A 19,421-nucleotide genomic window follows, 5' to 3' on the forward strand; every position below is an offset into this window, starting at 1 on the left:
ATTTTGAAGGAAACTGCTGAAACTATGATATATGTACCATGAAGGAGACTTGAATGAACACAAAAAGTGTGTTTTTGAAACTATGCGTCATTTTCGTAATGCATTATGTAGGAAAAACTGGCGTTATGGATGTGACGGTTTTACGTTATGGATGTGACGTGTCTGAACCAGTCCTCGACAAACTACATAAAACACATAATTAAGTAGTGAATTTTGATATGAAACAATTGAAATAGTAATCATGAAAAACTAGCGATGAAATTATTGCTTCCTCAGTGCCCACTAAGATCCACAGGAAATATCCGGACAACAAGTCATTTAAAATATAAAAAAGAAATTTATTTTTTTCTTTTTACTGTCATCAATTTTGGTCAGTGATTCCTGGGTTACTGAAACACCAGGGAACATGAAACTTGGTGGCCACTCCCCTAAATAACTAGCCCTACCTGAACCGTTGCACCCAAGATGACAAAATATTTATGGTATGTTAGTCTCAAGAGCCTGCATCAACCTAACCCATACCTCATTTGTGATTTGCACACATAAAGTACATGCACGCGCACACATGCACACACACGCACATGTGCACACACACGCACACACACGCACGTACACTTGCACACATACAGACAGGCAAGCACACACACATACATAAACACATAGAGACAGGCAAGCACACACACACACACACACACCCACATGAATGCAGATACATAAACACACACACACAGGCATGCATACGCATGTGGGCATGCAAACACACACGCACACACATAAACACACAAACACAGGCACGCATACGCACATGCACACACACAGACACACACACACACTCTTATAAACAAAAGCAAACTCACATATGCACACATTTACATGCACATGAGTTGCAGGAGTAGGAGATGGAGACAAATTGACTAGCGTGATTTATTTTTGCGAAGAGAATCTGAGAGGCGGTCATATTTTGTACCGCTATGCGGTACATCTAGTTTATTGCTGCCCTTACTCATGTTACTCTGTGGGTAGCTGTAGCTACAGAGGACCTGACACTTGAAATGCTGTCATATCGCGTCACATTTAAAATTAAACTGTGTTAAGCAGACGTGAACGGCAAGCTGAACAGATCTGCAACAAAAGGATGTTGCTATGTTAACTCCAGCTGCAAAGTCAGCCATCTTCACCAGCTAAAACGATAATCCAGTTACTGTACAACATTAGTATGACAGTTACAGGAAGATAATTGCTCAGATTTTCGTGATTAGGCCACTTGAAAATAGGCTATGGCTAGGCTAATCACTGGAGGTATTTTAATACTATGTTTGTTTTGCTAATGGTTAGGCAAGGCCTCCCTGTGGTTTTGATCAACCTAATAATCTTTGAAATGTCAATTGTAAACACTAAGTAGAAATGCGTTGAAACTGACATGCCACCAGAACAGACGTTTTATCGGCTTTGAGGTATAATAAAGTCCCCAGTCTTGTAAATTCACATTATGTAACATCCATAACGTCACATCCATAACGCACCATTAAAGGTTTTAAAAGTAAGAAAGGGGCACAATTTGGTCATGACACTTTACATTGATATAAATCAGCTTTGCACAGACACTATGGACATTGTCGCATCAACACTGTATGTGTAGCATAAACTTTTCCTATAAAACGTTATGGATGTGACATGGCCATGGAACTTGCTGACTTAAAAACAAAAGCCTTACAAATGTAAGGAGTTGTGGTCTTAAAGGCAAGCTGAGCATAGACATTACTCTACCATTCCCTTGTCAATTTGGAATTTGTCAAATGACACAATTTGTTTGAACATTGGGTCCATTTATCCACTTTTGAAATATGTATAATATTACCATGTGAAATATCTTATTTCTGTATGGTTGCACACCATATTTATGACGTAAAAAGAGTGTCATTCACCATCAAATTCAATCAGATCAGTTACAAACAATCAAATATAGACCTAAATGAAGATTTTAACAACAGTTCTATTTGCGTATGCACAACTTTTTTTTTCCATGGTAAGGATGACCTTTGCATGGAATTGCCCTGTGAGTTTTTGGTAATGTTAAGTGAAGGCTATTTGCTATTTCATATTTGAGTTCTCCAGAAGTGGTCTAATTGAATTGATATTTTGTTTATACATTTTCAAGTTTCTAAGTGCCTTTTGAAGTAGGGCCTACTTCAGTGAAATATTGCTATTGACAATCATAGCTTATGATAATAATTTTATGTTTAAACGTACACACTTACATTTAAGAGACATTTATATTTAGCAATTGGTAGCAGGTAATGTTGAGATTAGCCTAGCTACATTTTCTGTTTAAGTTACATTTACAGTACATTTATATTGACATTTATGTAGTCAGTTTAAGAAAGTTATTCAACTATGGCAGAGTCTAGTGAGTCTACAGCTCAGGTAAGGGACAGTGTTGGGGATGATGTAAATCAAGACCCTTTAGCTCAAGCTGAAGTCCAGCAAGAGGACGTGGAGCAGCCAAGACGTGGTGAACGAATCCGTACTTTAATAGACAAGGGTAAAGAAATGCAAGACAACAAAATTAAAGCACTTCAACTAAAGTTCAACTATATTTACAGCAAATGGAGAACACAAGTTAAATTCTCTAAACAGCCATTATCACAAGCATCAGAGCCTTTATCAGATACTCTCCTTAATGACATTATTGGTGATGTCAGAGGCCTTTCTGCAGATATCCAGCGAGTGTATGATGAACTACGCAGTGTTTCAACTCCAGACCAAGACACTCGCCGGAGAGTGGATCTGTGTGTAGAGATTTCGAACTTCATTGTTTCCAGAGCCTCAAGTCGTCTGAGTGGAAAGGTTCCAGAAGAAGAACAGCATGATTGGCCAGAAGCAGGTTCTCTTTAGAACTCAAAGAAAAGTGAAGTTGGTTCTGTCACCTCGATCTTGAAAGCTGCATCGGAGCAATCAAGCAAGTCTTCTGTGAAACGGCAAGAAGCTGCTGCTGACGCTGCAGCAAGCCAAGCTGTTCTGAAGGTGTTGCAAGAACAAGAAAGAGAGCAATTGGAAATACAGCGCCTAGAAGCAGAAGCTAAAAGAAAGATAGCTGCTCAAGAGGCAGCAGTTGTAAAGCGCCGTCTAGAACTAGAAGCAGAAGAGGTAAGGAGAAGAATAAAGAAAGAGGAAGAGGAAGCTGAAATGAAAGCTCAACTAGAAGAAGAACATGCAGCTCTTCAAAGGACTCTGGAGGAAAAACGGAGAAAGATAAAGCATTTGGAGGCGGTAAAAGAGCTCAGTGCAGCGCAGGCAAGAATGCAGGTGTATGATCAGGGGTTTGCCATAAAGGAAGAGCCGAAAGACATACTGAGCCATGAGATGGTAGCAGATAACCAGCTGCTAGGTCCCACAAGCCGTCTGCCCCAGTTTGTATCTCCTGTCCCACAAGCTGTGACAATCTCCTCAAATGAAAGTACAGCTGAGCTTGTCAAGCTACTGGCAGATGCTTTAAGCGCCAACAGAATCCCAGTTCCTGAGCCTTCAATATTCAGTGGGGATCCATTGAAGTACAGCGACTGGAAACTCTCATTTGAAACACTCATTGACCAGAAGAATATCCAAGACAAAGAGAAGATATACTATCTCCGTAGATATGTAAGTGGACAAGCTAAGACTGCACTTGATGGCTATTTCCTACTTGGAACCGAATCTGCCTATGTTGCTGCATGGAAGATTTTGGAAGAGAGATATGGAAACCCATTCACAATCGCAAAGGAATACAGAGACAAACTCCAAGCATGGCCCAAGATGGGATCTAAAGACAGCTTTGAGCTCAGAGAGTTTGTTGATTTTCTCCGTAGTTGTGAGGCCGCCATGGTCCACATCCAGGCATTGCAAATCTTGAACGACTGTAATGAAAACAGAAAGATTCTTTCAAAGTTACCTGATTGGCTAACTGCGAGATGGAACAGGAAAGTCATTGAAGTAGAAGAACAGAGCAGCCAGTTCCCCTCCTTTAGCCAGTTTGTGAAATTTCTGACAAGAGAAGCGAAAATTGCCTGTAATCCGGTTACATCATTGCAATCACTAAAGCAAAGTGAAACTGACAAGCCAAAATACCAAAGACATCAAAATGTTAAAGCAAAGACACTGACTACAAGTTCTAATGAAGAGACTATCAAGACATGCATTTTCTGTAAGAAGACTGGGCATGCTTTACACAAATGCAGGAAGTTTGTGGAGAATTCAGTCACTGATAGAGTGAAATTTGTTCAAGCTGAAAGGCTATGCTTTGGTTGCCTCAAGTCTGGTCACCTCTCAAAGAGCTGCAACAATAGGAGTGTTTGCGATGCATGCCACAAGCGGCATCCTACTTGTCTGCATGAGGAGAGACACAAAGAAGAACAAAGACTACCACGAACCAAGCAAAATCCAAGTCAAGAGAAATCAAGTACAACTCAAGAAAAGAACAAAGAAAGGCCTCAAGTAACACAACATAAAGAAATAGTCACAGTTGCTACTTCAAATAGAGTTATCCTGGATGAAGCTAATACACAGACCTCTGCAATAATTCCTGTCTGGCTTTCATCTGCAACTCGACCAGCACAAGAAGTCCTTGTATATGCTCTCTTGGATTCTCAAAGCGACACAACTTTTGTTCTAAGTGAAGTAGCCGAAGCTTTGGAGGCCAACAAAGAGCAAGTCAAGTTAAAACTCTCTACTATGACATCAAGAACTACCGTAGTAAGTTCTCAAAGAGTGAACAACTTACAAGTCCGTGGCTTTTACTCCGGTAAGAAGATCTCTTTACCACCAACCTACACACGTGAATTTATTCCCGCTAACAGAACTCACATACCAACTGATGAAACTGCAAAGGCTTGGTCCCATCTAGAGCACCTCCAAGAAGATATAGCACCTTTGCAAGACTGTGAAGTAGGTCTGCTCATTGGTTACAACTGCTCACAAGCCCTTCTGCCACGAGAAGTTGTGTCCGGCAAAGAAAATCAGCCTTACGCACAACGCACGGATCTTGGATGGAGTATTGTCAGCCATGGGAATCCCTGTGTAGATTATGGTGATGCCTTCGGAATCAGCCATCGCATAGTAGTGAGACAGGTGACACCAGGTGTTGAGCCCTCTGTCAATCTCAAAACAGAAGTGCACTATGTGAACAGATCCAAAGTTAAAGAAATTACCCCTTTAGACATCATAAAGGTCCTCGAATCAGACTTCTCAGAAAGAGCTGGAGAAGAGGATCCTGTGTCTCAGGATGACCTCAAGTTCCTGTCAAAGATGAGAGAAGGCATAACACAAAAGGACAATGGTCATTATGAAATGCCATTACCGTTCAAAGAGGAAAGACCAAAACTACCAAACAATAAGATATGTGCAATACATTGCCTAAATTGTCTTGAAAGGAGGCTAAAAAAGAATGAAACATACTACAAAGACTATGTAAACTTTATGGATGACATCATTTCACGTGGTGATGCAGAGAAGGTCCCTGAGGAAGAAATTGACAACAGTCCGGCTTGGTATATTCCACACCATGGAGTTTATCATCCACAAAAACCCGGGAAAATACGTGTAGTGTTTGACTGTTCTGCCAAGTTCCAAGAAACATCTCTCAATGACCATCTGCTCACTGGACCTGACCTGACAAATACACTGGTGGGTGTCCTGTGCAGATTCAGAAAAGGCTCCATAGCAGTGATGTGTGACATCGAAAGGATGTTTCATCAGTTTCATGTGAAAAGAGAAGACCAAGATTACTTACGATTCCTTTGGTGGGAGAATGGCAATTTGGAAACCACACCATCAACCTACAGGATGAAAGTCCACCTGTTTGGAGCGTCTTCGTCTCCTGGCTGTGCCAACTTTGGCCTGAAACATCTGGCAGCACAAGGGCAAGATCAATACAGTGAAGATACGATACGCTTCATACAAATAAATTTTTATGTAGACGATGGTCTGGCAAGTGTCCAAACTGAGGAGGAAGCCATCCAGCTTCAGCCATCAAGATAACTTTGTTGCACTGGCAAGTTAAAACTCCATAAGTTCATTTCCAATAACAACAATGTGATGGTATCCATCCCAGAGGAGGGACGTGCCACAATCAAAGATCAAGATATGGCCTTAAGCCTACCACATATGGAGAGAGCGCTTGGAGTAGAGTGGTGCATCACATGTGACTCATTCAAGTTCAGAGTTCAAGTAAAGTCCAATCCATTAACAAGAAGAGGTGTGCTCTCTACTGTAGCCTCGATGTACGATCCATTAGGATTCATGGCACCTTTCGAAGAAGCATTCCCAGATGAGATAAAGAGCTTGAAAGTAAGGAATGTTGTCGCCAAGACCAAACATAGTACGCTGTACAAGTTAAGTCCAATTTTGGATGAAGAAGGTACCTTAAGAGTGGGAGGACGCCTAAGTCAAGCCTCGTTACATCCACACGTCAAGCATCCAGCGATACTTCCCAAGAATAGTCACATATCAGCCTTACTTATCAAGCACTTTCATGAAAGGGTTCATCATCAGGGACGTGGAATAACCGTGAACGAACTGCGAGCTAATGGATGGTGGATCCTAGGATGCAGCAGCGCAGTATCGTCACACATTTTCAAATGTGTCAAGTGTCGGAAGTACAGAAGACGTACTGAAGTACAAAAAATGGGTAACTTACCTCAAGATAGAATGGAAACGACTCCACCATTCACTTACGCCGGCATAGACTGTTTTGGTCTTATCTATGTTAAACAAGGAAGAAAACATGTTAAAAGATATGGTCTCTTACTTACCTGTCTATGTTCGAGAGCCATACACATAGAAATGCTTGATGACATGACAACTGACGCATTTATCAATTCCTTGAGAGCGTTCATTGCCATGAGAGGCAATGTGCGTCAGCTACGAAGCGACCAAGGAACCAATTTTATTGGTGCAAGGAGAGTTTGCAGAACTCATGAAAGGAATGGATGAAGAGAGAGTGAAGGCTCTAGGATGTGAATTTCTAATGAATCCTCCAGCGGCAAGTCATATGGGCGGCGTCTGGGAGAGACAAATTAGAACTATAAGGAGTGTTCTTACTGCAATTCTCGACCAGTCAGCGCAAAGACTTGACAGCTCCTCTTTAAGGACATTCTTATATGAGGTAATGGCAATTGTTAATAGCAGACCACTTACCGCTGAACATTTGAATGACCCATCCGCACCTGAACCTTTGACTCCAAACCACATTCTTACGATGAAGTCCACCATAATGCTTCCTCCACCTGGACAGTTTGTGAGAGAAGATCTGTATCTTCAAAAAAGGTGGCGTCGAGTTCAATATTTGGCCAATGAATTTTGGATTCGATGGAAAAGGGAATATCTATTGAGTTTACAACCAAGACAGAAGTGGCAGAAGAATAGAAGAAACCTGAAGGTGAATGACATTGTACTTTTACAAGAAGATCACGCACCACGCAATGAATGGAAGCTGGCCAGAATAACAGAAGTTTATCCAGGGTCAGATGATAGGGTGAGAAAGGTCAGATTGTTGGTTAGTGACACCTCATTTGATGATAAAGGTAATTCCACAACAAAGACAGTGTTTCTTGAAAGACCTGTACACAAGCTTGTTACTTTGCTTGAAGCAGAATAATATGTTTAATGTTTAGCCTGACATTCCATACTGGTTGATAACAGGAAATGTTTTATTGAATGTTTGAAGTGTTCAATTGCAACTGTTGTGTTTAGAGAAATCCCACATAAAGACTGGTGTGATTTGGTGGGAGTGTAACTGTTGCCATTATGTTGAGTTTATAAGATAATTTGTTTAGGTTTTATTTTGTAATTTTACATTGATTTATCTGGTAAGACAGAAGAGACTTTTATTTTGAAACCTCTACTGAGCTGCTATAACGTGAGTGAATGAGAGAGAAGTATGCAGGCACCGTATGCGTTGCTGTTGAGTTTAAGGTCACGCAGTTGAAAGTATTACAGTACATGCTTTAAATTAACTGAAGTTAAGAAGAACAGTTTAATGTTGAAGATAGGAAGGCTTCAAGATGATTTCCTTTCGTAGCATGCAGCCAACGAGGTAATTTGTCTGTCTGTATTTTATTTTCTATACGTGTTATTTTACTGCTGTGTGTGCTAATAAGCTAACATGAGTTTATGTGTTTAATACTGTGTATTATTAGTTTTCACGGTTTGACTATGGAGAAGACTTCATTAAAACCAGTAAAAGGGAACCACTTGTGTCTGCCCGTGCTTGAGAGGGAGTTACACGACTCCTACGAACTTTTCCCCCACTTATTATTGTTCTCATCATTATCATCAAATCATTTCATTTTTTAACCAAAATGAAAGAATTTTTTTAAGTTTACAGCATAAAACGCATTCATTCTAATTGGGTTCATTTTTGACCCCACTCATGGAAGAGTGTAGGTGTTGGTAGGGCAGCATCTAAGGGTTGGGTGGAGGTGGAAAATGAGCGTAATTCCCCAAATGGTGGAGTATCCCTTTAAGCGGCCTGCACTTTTCTTGAGTATCGACAGTTCTCCTAAGTTGCCGGTACTCCTTTCTGTCATCTCCAGTTCAGGTTCTGCGTGCGCTAAGGGGCTAATTAAATAAACTACATTATCCAGTGATGTGGCACTAGGCCTACGTGTCACTCGCCTGTTACCCCAAACTAATGGAGCAGCTAATCAAGCTGCTCTGACAGGAGCTAATGCTAGAGCATGTTAAAATGCCTACTAGCCTAGAATTGTGAATCGAAACACTTGCAACACCGGCATATGTAGCATGTTTAAAAACTATTACTATTGTATTAGTGTTACTATTGTAACATCAGACGTAAATCTCCAGTGCCGTGAATAAAGCTCTCCAAAATTTCTGACCAATCACCGACTTTGGCTGAGAACTTTTTTGACCAACTCCTTAATTTTAGTACCGTCAAAACATTATTTTCAATATCAACCGGATTTAAATAACCAGTTAATAACATAATTTATCGTTCCGATTAACCTTTGTTTGAACATTATTCAAAAGTCCATATGCTTGGCAAGTCACCTGCCCACACAGTGTTCCCCAGACCTCTTATAGGATGAATTTAGTCAGATTTTATAAACCAGTGTCTCCCCTGTATAATAAGCTAGAACTACTAGTTGATAAAAAGGATTTTCATATCCAACACTATCTAACTGCCTTTTCCAAGTATGTAGCCTAAATTACAGAAACATTGTGTGAAATAAATAACATTGGCTACCAGAGACACTAGGGAAATATCTATGGGCCTGTCATGCAGCTGGTAGCACCACACATAGGTTATGCTATTACAGGGCTCAGGGCCTAAATTTCACTGTGGGATTGCACATAATTTGTTCAAGTCCCGCAACTCTAGCCATCATAATGCTAGAAATTCCTGCATACACTTTACAGCCTGTCTGATGACGTTAATCTAATCATGAAGTGGCGTGAATGCGGGGCTATTGACCAGACGGATCAACTACCGAATTGAATTGAACATAGCTTCACGCAGAGAGAACCACTTTGCGCTTACGCAAATAGACTACTCAACCATGGCAAACTTTTACATCTGGAGGGAGCTCCTTGCTAACTGTCCCACTAGCTCAGGTCACGTTGTAGTGCTTACTAAAATCATTAATAAACATTGCAAGACACTTATCTCTTCTATGATCCCAGAAAGATTTTCTTCGACTTGTTAGTTTTTTGAACATTTATTTTAGAATTACATAGAAAACATAATGAATTGCATCCACATATCCTTATGCACTATGCGCAAATTGTATTCACTAGCCTAAAACCGTGAGGCTAATTACTCTCACGTATTTCTTAAAGTGACAGGCACTCAATTACACCTACACATCACCAATATGCACTCAATTAGACCTACACACCACATTCAAGATATGGTTAAGTGTAATAGTTTAACATATGACATACTGTAAGCAATCATTTTCCTTGTGTGTGTGTGGAGAGTCAAGCAGAATCTAGGATGGCCACTGGTGTGAATGATCACACTACAGTATTCAATATTACTGATGACGATGATGTCACTGATGACGCCCCCCCCCCCCCAATTGTGTAAATAAATCCCCCCTACATGAAGAACCTAAGGGGGGAATTCCCCTCCATTTTGGGGTTTAAAGCAAGGACATTTTCTGTGCCTGACATTCTGTGCCAGACATTTATTTATTATATAGGCCTACTTGCCTACTTTCAAATCTAGCCCCACGCCTGAATTCATGCACAATGTTTTTAATTTTTTTTAACAGTTTAACATAAATCAATTTGTAAAGACAATGTCACTAATAAAGGAACGTTATTACCGTTCTTCTATAACATTATATCCGGTTACCATTTAGAGGAGAGGCTTCGGGACACTGGAACAGGAACGAAAAAATCATGTTTTTGCTCAGAACGAACCAAAATAAAAATCATTCTTTTTTTCAGTCCTTGATTTTGGCATTTACTTGTAGAAACATTTTTGCTCTCACTAATGAACTAGTGCAGAAAATGTGGTTCAGTAGTTAATTCCCTTACCAAAAAGTATACTTAAAGTTCACTGAAGTATAATGGACCTTTCTGGCCTGTCAATCATAGTATTTTTTTTTTTTTAAATCAAATTCTCCTGAAGCTCCTCCTTTTGTCCCAAAAACAAATGGTGGCTCTGCTGGTGAGTAGATATCAGTAACATGTGGGCAATAAGTTTTACATTTCAGGAAACTTTCTGGAAACTTTCAATGGGACGTTAAGATGGGGAATTCTGGAAATATTCCATGTTGGAAACCTTCATTAAAATAAAGGAAATTATGAGAATTAATGGCCATTCACGGGAATTAAAGGAGAAACCTGGCCGATTTGTACATGGATCTTGATCGCTAGACGTCGCCGAGTACTGTAGATAGGGAAAAAAACGACCAAAATGCTACCGAACTGGAGTACCTGCAGCTAATGGCCAGGGGCCGGTTCCTCCTAAAACGTTCTTATCGCTATGTAGTTCTTAACCTATTCCTTAATCTCTCTCTTAACGGGCACGATTCCCGACGCGTTCGTACGCTAAGTATATCTTCTGTAAGTCACACGTTCGTAAGGTTGGTCTGGACCATTCGTAAGCTCTCTCTTAGCATTGTTCGAGCTCAAGATGCTAGTCGCCGCCACTGTGCAGCAGTCTTTAGAAATCAGCACAGCGCAGTACAAGTCAAACTATGGTATGTTGACAATGTTGTGGCTCAACGATGATTTTATAGGACATTTTAAAGGACATTTTAAGACTAATAAAATATGTTCGCAATGGATACAGGCCTACTTATGAAGTTTACTTTATTTGGTATCAGAACTAATATGGTGGTAATTAGACTAGGCTATTTCATAATGTCATTAAAGCGTTTAAATTGGCAATCACTTTTGATAATTAAAAGCTGGCAAACAATTTGGCTCTAAATGGCTAAGATCTATAAATGGGTAAGCATGGTGGTGTCCAGTAAGCGACTAACTAAGGCAGCGATCCAACGTGTCCTTGTATTGAATCAAAGACGGCGCCGGCCGCGGAGCCATCTAGTCCATGTTAATTTTATTCGGCAAAACTTAAGCCTGACGTTTTGCCTGACGTGGCTATATTAAAAAAAATCCCTAGACAACTCATTATGGAACTGCTGGATCCATAGCTCTTTTTTGTTGCTGTTGCACAAGTTATTCCGAAAGGAAAACAGTGTCACCTTGTGCAAGCTCACCTCGTCCAGCAAAACTTCAAGTTCCTCTGACGAGTTGTTGCCCTTTTTTTACGTTGCTTCCCCACCATATTCTGTATCTAACTTTATCTCTCTGATCATTGAAGAACTGTCTCTCTGACACTGTGATCAGCAGCACCGGAGCGCCACAGGGAACTGTGCTCTCTCCAGTCCTGTTCACCTTGTACACTTCTGACTTCTGCTACAACACTGAGTCATGCCACATGCAGAAGTTTTTTGACGATACTGCAATTGTGGGGTGTATCAGGAACGGGCAGGAGGAGGAGTATAGGAGCCTGGTGGAGGACTTTGTGCAATGGAGCAAACTCAATCATCTCCAACTCAACACTTCAAAGACCGAGGAGATGGTGGTGGATTTCCGCAGGTCTAAGCCCACTCTGCTACCAGTCTCCGTTGATGGGGTCAATGTCGAGGTGGTAAGCACCTACAAGTACCTGGGTCTCCACCTGGACAATAAACTGGACTGGTCAGCCAACACTGACGCACTCTACAAGAAAGGGCAGAGCAGGCTGTACTTCCTGAGGAGGCTGCGTTCCTTCAATGTGTGCAGCAGTCTGTTGTTGCCAGCGTCCTCTTCTATACAGTGGTATGTTGGGGAGGAAGCACAAAGAAGAAGGATGCGGGGCGACTTGACAGGCTGGTAAGGAAAGCTGCCTCTGTAGTGGGAGCTGAACTGGAGTGCATCACTTCAATATCTGACAAAAGGACCCTGAACAAACTGATCAACATCTTGGATAATGAGTGTCATCCACTCCACAGCACTATTGTTAAGCAGAAGAGCCTGATCAGCTGGCTCGCTCACTGCCTTGCACAACAGACAGACTGTAGAAGTCATTCATTCCCAGGGTCATTGAACTGTTCAATGCATCACTTAAGGGAAGAGGAGAAATAGACTTCTCCGCATAGTCTGTCTGTCTCTTCACCACCTCCATGTCTTGAACTGTCTGTCCACTAGCCACTTTACCATTGTCTTCTGCCTCACTGTTTGCGTGCTTTATTAGCACATATATGCACAACCCCTCCCTCCATGCCACAGCCGAACTGTGACCACACTTTCTTAATATAGTTATTTATATATATATATATAGACTTTATTCTTGCACTGTTGCACTGTTTGACTTACTCATTTGCACCATCACCATGACACTCATTCACAAAGAGCACCTTACCTTACCTTATGCACAGAGGACCACATGCTCAGTCCCTGCTTCAGTCATTGCAAGCGCACCTGATTGATTAATCACCCACTATGTGGATACTGTTTTTTAGAATTGATTTAGATTAAGTTTTATTTAGTATAATTTGTATTTTAGTATATTTAGTATATTCTTTATCTTCTACAGTCCTTATTGCTTAGTTGTGTTTTGCATATTATATACTTTTAATTACTTTTTCTGCTGTTAGTGAATGTGTGTGTCTATGTTGTCTGTATGCTACTGTGACCTTGAATTTCCCCTAGGGATCAATAAAGTATCTATCTATCTATCTAGATAGGTTGCTTTTTATTGAAAACATTAACCAATGGCAATCAATACCGCATTAAACAGAAATGCAGAATTAACTGCAGCTGCTTGCCAATCAATTCTGATTGTAAAGTACCTTAAAATTAATATAAAAGTGTATTACATAATTCATAAAAGTCATAAAAGTCGTTAAACCCATGTCAAGAAGCGGCACAAGTGGCACAACGGGATAAGGAGGGTGGATGGGGGATACCCGGTTCGTCTACCCGTCACAACTTATCGTGTGAACATATTACTGACAATTCGTTTAATAGTCTATATTTTACTGGTAACTTAAACTAAGTTAAAATAAATGTTACTGGATAGTTTGAGGAATGTTTCATTTGCATAGAACGTGTTGTCTTTCTTAACGCCGTCATGCACCTTCGCGTGAAGTGGAAACTGGATTCCTGAGCAATCGATGCCAACTAATTCAGCACCTTCACTTGGGACAGGGCTTTTGTAACGTCGAACGTAAGAGGCAGTGTGTTAAGAAGCTTCCTAAGGGACACTTCGGGAACACACTTAGGAACATAAGCAACTTTGGTAAGATATATCTTTCGAGTCTTCTTAGTGCGCTAAGAGTGAGCGTTATCGGGGAACCGGCCCCAGTACTCTCAGTCAGCTACAATGCTAGGTCTGGGGGCATAATCTAAACGTGCCTTTTTTGCCTATTAACTTTTAAATGTTCTGTGCAACACGAACAAGCCCCTTACATGACAAAACGATGCGTTTTCAACTCATTAATTGTGAAGAAGTTGGCCAAAGCAAATCACTAGAAACAAGCTAAAACCACTGAACTGTCCAAGGTAGGCCACTCAACAGCAAACAACAATTGGTTGGAACATTGATTGACTATGGCTTTGTCCAGAATCCTAGAACTAAATAAAATAATTATAAATTACAATAACACCACAACATATCACCCCAAACCTCATAGATTATGATTATTTATAAAGTGTACACAAATCTCTCCACAATCTGGCCCCTCTCAATCTTTCAAATCTCCTAACCCCGTACACAGCATCCCACACTCTATGTTCCACAGATGCCCCTGCCACTAACGCTGTGCATTTGTACAATACTCTCTACCTTCAAAACCATGCTTAAAACACATCTATTCAGAATAGCTTTCCCCTCCACCTCCTGACCCATTTCACTGCTTCATAGCTGTTTTTTATGTTTCTCATTTTCATTTTATTTTTCTTACAATGTCTTCTTATCACTTTGCCCTGTGTCTGTGTATTGTTGTTCTCTGGTGTGCAGTGTCATCTGTGTCTGTGCCTCTGTTTTTATGCAGTGTGTAGCGTCTTCAACTTTTAATTGTACAATGTCCCCTGTGTTTGTCTGTCTGTATGTACTGTTTAACATAATTAACCTTTTAATTTTACAGTGTCCTTGGGTGACTTGAAAGGCGCTTATGAATAAAATGTATTATTATTATTATTATTATGTGTCAAGCTAAATCAGACCCGTTAGAGCTTATGTGAAATTACGTACTCCTGTTGACTTTGAATGAGGACAATAGTGACAACAAGCCCACAACTGGGCAACTCTGTTAGCAGACTTCCCCCATGTTTACCACCAGTTATTCCAACATGAGATGATTTTCACAATGACGTTTTCACTGGAAATGCTGATGTTGTATCAAATCCAGCAACACACATGAGGATGTACGGTAAGCTTAAAATGGGACTATTTACCTGAAAATCACTTTGGGGGCTGAAGTCTCCTGTCAGCTTGAGGCCTTCCTGCAATGCAAATATTATCTTTGCTGGTTCCACGGCATCCTGCAGTGTTCGATACCGTTTGATATGGACACAAGTGTCTGTGATCCACTCAGTCTGGGCACTGTCTCCTAATGATTTTTGCATTACTTTTAGCTCATCTTCTATCAAGTCCACCTTATATTCCTTAAATATTTTATCAAATTCTTCCACCTGCATGGACCTGGTTCTGAGAGCTTCATAGGTCTTGGTGAATTTGTCTATGGTGTGTGTGTAAATCTCATGTAGTTTGTGCAGTGATATTGGAGGAGGATTGGGAACTGTTTCTCTTTGCATATTACAGTCCCACAGCTTTTTGAAGACTCTACTCTGGAAAGCAACTTCGATCTTCTTAAATGCTTGAATGCTAATACATTGTTTAGCTTTTTTCCCCTCATCCACCCATAGTTCCATCAAAAGGTCAAGAGGCTTTTCATCATTAGTCAGGTCAACTTTTAAGGCCTCTTTGATTTTCCTTGCATCAACTGAAAAGTATTGAACAAAGAGATAAACAAATGGTTAGTATTCATAGTTAAAAATAATGATATCGATACCAATTCCATACTTACTATTTTAAGGAATCTTACCATCAACACCACTACATAGTTTAAGAAGTGCCTTGCTTTGATTCTGTCTTTGCATAAATGTTTCAAATTTAGCTTTTGCACTTTCCAAAGCATTGTCAAAGCCTGACCTATCTCCTGGAATGCAATGACATAAGGCATCATTTAGTTTTAGTTTATATACATGCACATAAATTAGTAATCTACCCAAAACTTGAAATTTATTCAACCACCCACTCACCACAATGTAATCTACATGTGCTTAAAAGAGACCCATTATGCAAAAGACGATGTATCAGTTTGGATGGCAGCGCATGAAGATCACAAGGCAACTTCCTCAGCAGGTCTTTGGTGTTGTTCACCAGTGCCTGTGCTTGGGCAGTCAGTTTGCTCTCAAAGGGCAGTTTATCCTTTTGATGTGCTCCTGCACATTATGAAACAGATGAAACAAAAAAAGGGTGGCAGGTTTAAAAAAAAATGTGTTTTAGCAATTGTGAAAATTTCTTTGCTTTCATTTGATTCCCAATATATCTATCTATAAAGCAAGAAGCGTCTGTGTGTCTGTATGTCTGTGTGTCTGTGGCACGCATATCTCGCTGACCGTTTGTCAGACTGACCTAAGATTTCGTATGTGGCTCGCACGTGGCACAAAGGTGTGCACTCTCGATTTGGAATATTTTTGAATGCATATTTCAAAATATGCTTATTTACGTAGGACATTTATCGCTGCACTGCACTGTTTCCAAGGGAACCCGTTTCAGGGGAGCTTCACCCCATGGATCGTGTACTGACAGGTCTCACTTTGATGATAGTCAGTCGCAATTTAAAAAACGGATTACTCGGGAACCGCTTGTGGGTTAAGATGCAAGATGATTATCATGTCTGACCTCAACAATAAAGACTCCCTGTATGCAGTTTGCTTGCATAAAATGATTATGCGGATTTTGCAACAACACCCCAACAAACACGAGTATATAGTGACCACTCAAAATAAAAGTATGTGCAAAAAACTGACGCTTCGAATAGCCCAGGCTACTTTGGACTTGAGACTTGGACTTGAGACTTTGACTAAACAAACGACAATTCCAACTGCAAGGTCCCAAATTGAAACGAGCGATAGGCTAATGCCACATAGCTAAACAACAACAAGTGGCAGACTGAGCGACGTCACTTATCACGGCATCAAACACGGGTATGTAGTGACCATTCAAAATAAAAGTATGTGCAATAAACTGACGCTTCGAATAGCATTAGGAAGCTATTCAGTAAGCTTAATACACATTTAGCCTTAACTCAAAACAGTGACTTCCCTCGCGGTCCGCGCAACTTTAATTTGTATTTTTCCAGTGACGCTGCAACAACCCAAACAACCGGCAGATGTCTCAAGTGAGCAGGGTGTCTCATAAAAAGAATTGGAGCCTGGAAACCCCTACACAGACTTAACTACAGACTTTAGCAGACTGGTTTAAAAATAATTTAATAGCCAGAAATATGCCTGCCCTGCCCTAATAAAGAAATATTTGGTTAACTGCGAGTGAATCCCGTTTGCAGCCGTAGAAGAAACGCAGGACAAATTAAACATTCTGGTTTTCTCCGAGTGCAACGATGATAGACAGACATCATTTGGACAAAATATAGAGCATATTAACCTCCGTTGCTCAGCCAAATGCCTTCCTGTAACGTCCTGTTATCACAGAGTTACAGCGATAAACGATTTTTGATGGTCACAAGTTTACTTCATTAGCGGTTTATTTTTTAGATTATTAAAGAGTGTTTTTCATTTAAAGGTTTGACTTTGTGCTTATTCAGTAGAGCATTTAGTGCTCTCCCCAATCCCAGACGTTCACATTGCATGTTTGTTTGTAATGGATGCAACCGCGAGATACGCGTTTGACGGCAATGAGTTGTTAACAGACATGAACCAAGACATATAGCCCAGCAGCAATCTAGGGACTGTTCGTTATTTATTGAAGGGGCCACCAATGAAATTTTGAGTGCTTCAGTCAAAAGTTGCATGACCCTCCCTTGCCTGCTAGAAATTGTTCAATGACCCTCCGACAGAATTGTCAAAAAAGACATGACCCTCCCCTGCCAATTGTCGCTGTCTTCCGCCCGCGCTGTTTTGCGCCACGAAGACACACTGTGATAACGTTCTTAAATCAATCTTTCCCGGGAGCTTGCATGCTACCAGTCCTTCCTTTTCAAATGTGTTGCACCTGTTTGCACAATTTCACAAATAATCATATGTGGTTAATAATATGACAAATAATCCCTGTGCACGGGGACCGAAACAATGCATGCCAACTTTTTCCCGTGTTTATCACGTATTTTAACTTTCCCCCGCTGTCTTGCCGTTTTAATGTTTTCCCGTAGAATATCCCATATTTTAATACTCTCATAACATTAGCCCTGCCATCGGGCCTGTCTCTGTGTTGCCCTGTTGCTACCCCCTTGCCCTTCCAACGAAACAGATGTCTTCAAATCATCGTTTTCCTTGCTTGAAGGCGAACTTAGAGTGATGTTAACCTATTTAAGTTTAACGGCGTGATTGTCGTAAGAGCATGATTCATTGGCGCTTGCATGTTTGGCCGTATGTCTACGAGCGCACCTGCCTACCATCAGGCTCAGCTACTAGAGAACTCCAAGTTGGCCTACCATAACTTACCAAATCTGCACTGTAGACCCTAAACTGGCTATTTATATTTTTCTGTGAAATAAGCAAATGTATTCAAAAGAAAAGGGAGTCCAAGGCACTCTTCTTCAAAAGGTTATAAAAAGCCTTTATTTAAACATGGCTATTTTTTAAAAAAACATGATCTGGGCAGACACCCACGCATAGCGGCACAGAGCCTTCTTCAGGGTATACTGCACAAACAAACAATTGCCTCTTTTGAGGTTATCTAATGACATACTGAATTCACATAGTTCTCAGGTAAACACTACATACAAGGGCCAGTAGGTGGCCCCACTGGTGTCACAAGGCAGTGAATAGCCAGGTAAAGAAGAAAAGAAGAAAAGAACCACTAGGTGGCAGCAGATTTAGGTTAGGACAGACATCAATACTTGAAAGTGAAAAGTCATTACAGATAAGGACTAAAATCTATCTCCTCATTTAATCCAGGGTATGTCATGGCCTGCAGAATATATATGTAGAAAGTTTCCCTTTGCAATAATGATTTTAACCTATCACCACCCCTGATATTCTTTTTTATTGTTTCTAGACCTTCAAGCTTGGTATCACCACCATAGCCAAAGAAGAGTTTCAACTGTCCAAAGCTCCCATTTCAGACCAAAATCACATTTTATGCCCCCAGCTTCTAATGCCACTTTAACTGCCTTTACAAAAAAAGTGGATTATGAAATTGAAGAACTTTTCAACACCTCTGCTCAGAAGGTCAGGGAGAATCTGACTAAATCAGAAAAACTGGCCATTGATCACTTAGCAAAAAATGACTCAATAATCATAAAGCCAGCAGATAAGGGGGGCGCAGTTGTGGTGCTGGACAAAGAAAAATACATTGAAGAAGCCCTACGACAATTGAACAACTCAGATTTTTACAAAAAACTGTCTTTTAACCCAACGGACCGCACAAAAGAGAGACTGAATGAATTTTTGTCCACAGCCATGGTGGCTGGATGGATTTCAAAACAAGAACATGACTTCCTCTTATGTGAACATCCCCGCACACCTACATTTTACATGCTCCCTAAAGTGCACAAGTCCCTTGAATGTCCACCAGGAAGGCCCATTATATCCTCAAATGGGTCTCTCACAGAACCTGCCTCCCAATTTAAAGACTTTCATATAAAACCTCTTGCCCAACAGCTCCCTTCTTATATACAGGA

The 19,421-nt window shown here is 40.6% G+C and overlaps 1 protein-coding gene across 1 annotated transcript in view; it reads right to left on the reverse strand.

Annotated features, from left to right (window-relative positions):
- The window catches only part of LOC143099421 (E3 ubiquitin-protein ligase rnf213-alpha-like), a 351,714-nt gene that overhangs the window by 168,644 nt on the left and 163,649 nt on the right, over nucleotides 1-19,421 (reverse strand). Inside the window, exons 18-20 of the mRNA XM_076262416.1 lie at nucleotides 15,817-15,999; nucleotides 15,600-15,713; nucleotides 14,950-15,497 (exon numbers count right to left, since the gene is read on the reverse strand). Of these exons, the coding sequence (XP_076118531.1) occupies nucleotides 14,950-15,497; nucleotides 15,600-15,713; nucleotides 15,817-15,999 (845 nt within the window). The remainder of the gene's footprint in view (nucleotides 1-14,949; nucleotides 15,498-15,599; nucleotides 15,714-15,816; nucleotides 16,000-19,421) is intronic.

The sequence above is a fragment of the Alosa pseudoharengus genome, unplaced genomic scaffold (assembly GCF_046254945.1).
Source record: "Alosa pseudoharengus isolate Yale_2024_CS ecotype anadromous, Long Island Sound unplaced genomic scaffold, YU_APseudo_1.1 YU_APseudo_1.1_scf_28, whole genome shotgun sequence".
NCBI lineage: Eukaryota > Metazoa > Chordata > Actinopteri > Clupeiformes > Clupeidae > Alosa > Alosa pseudoharengus.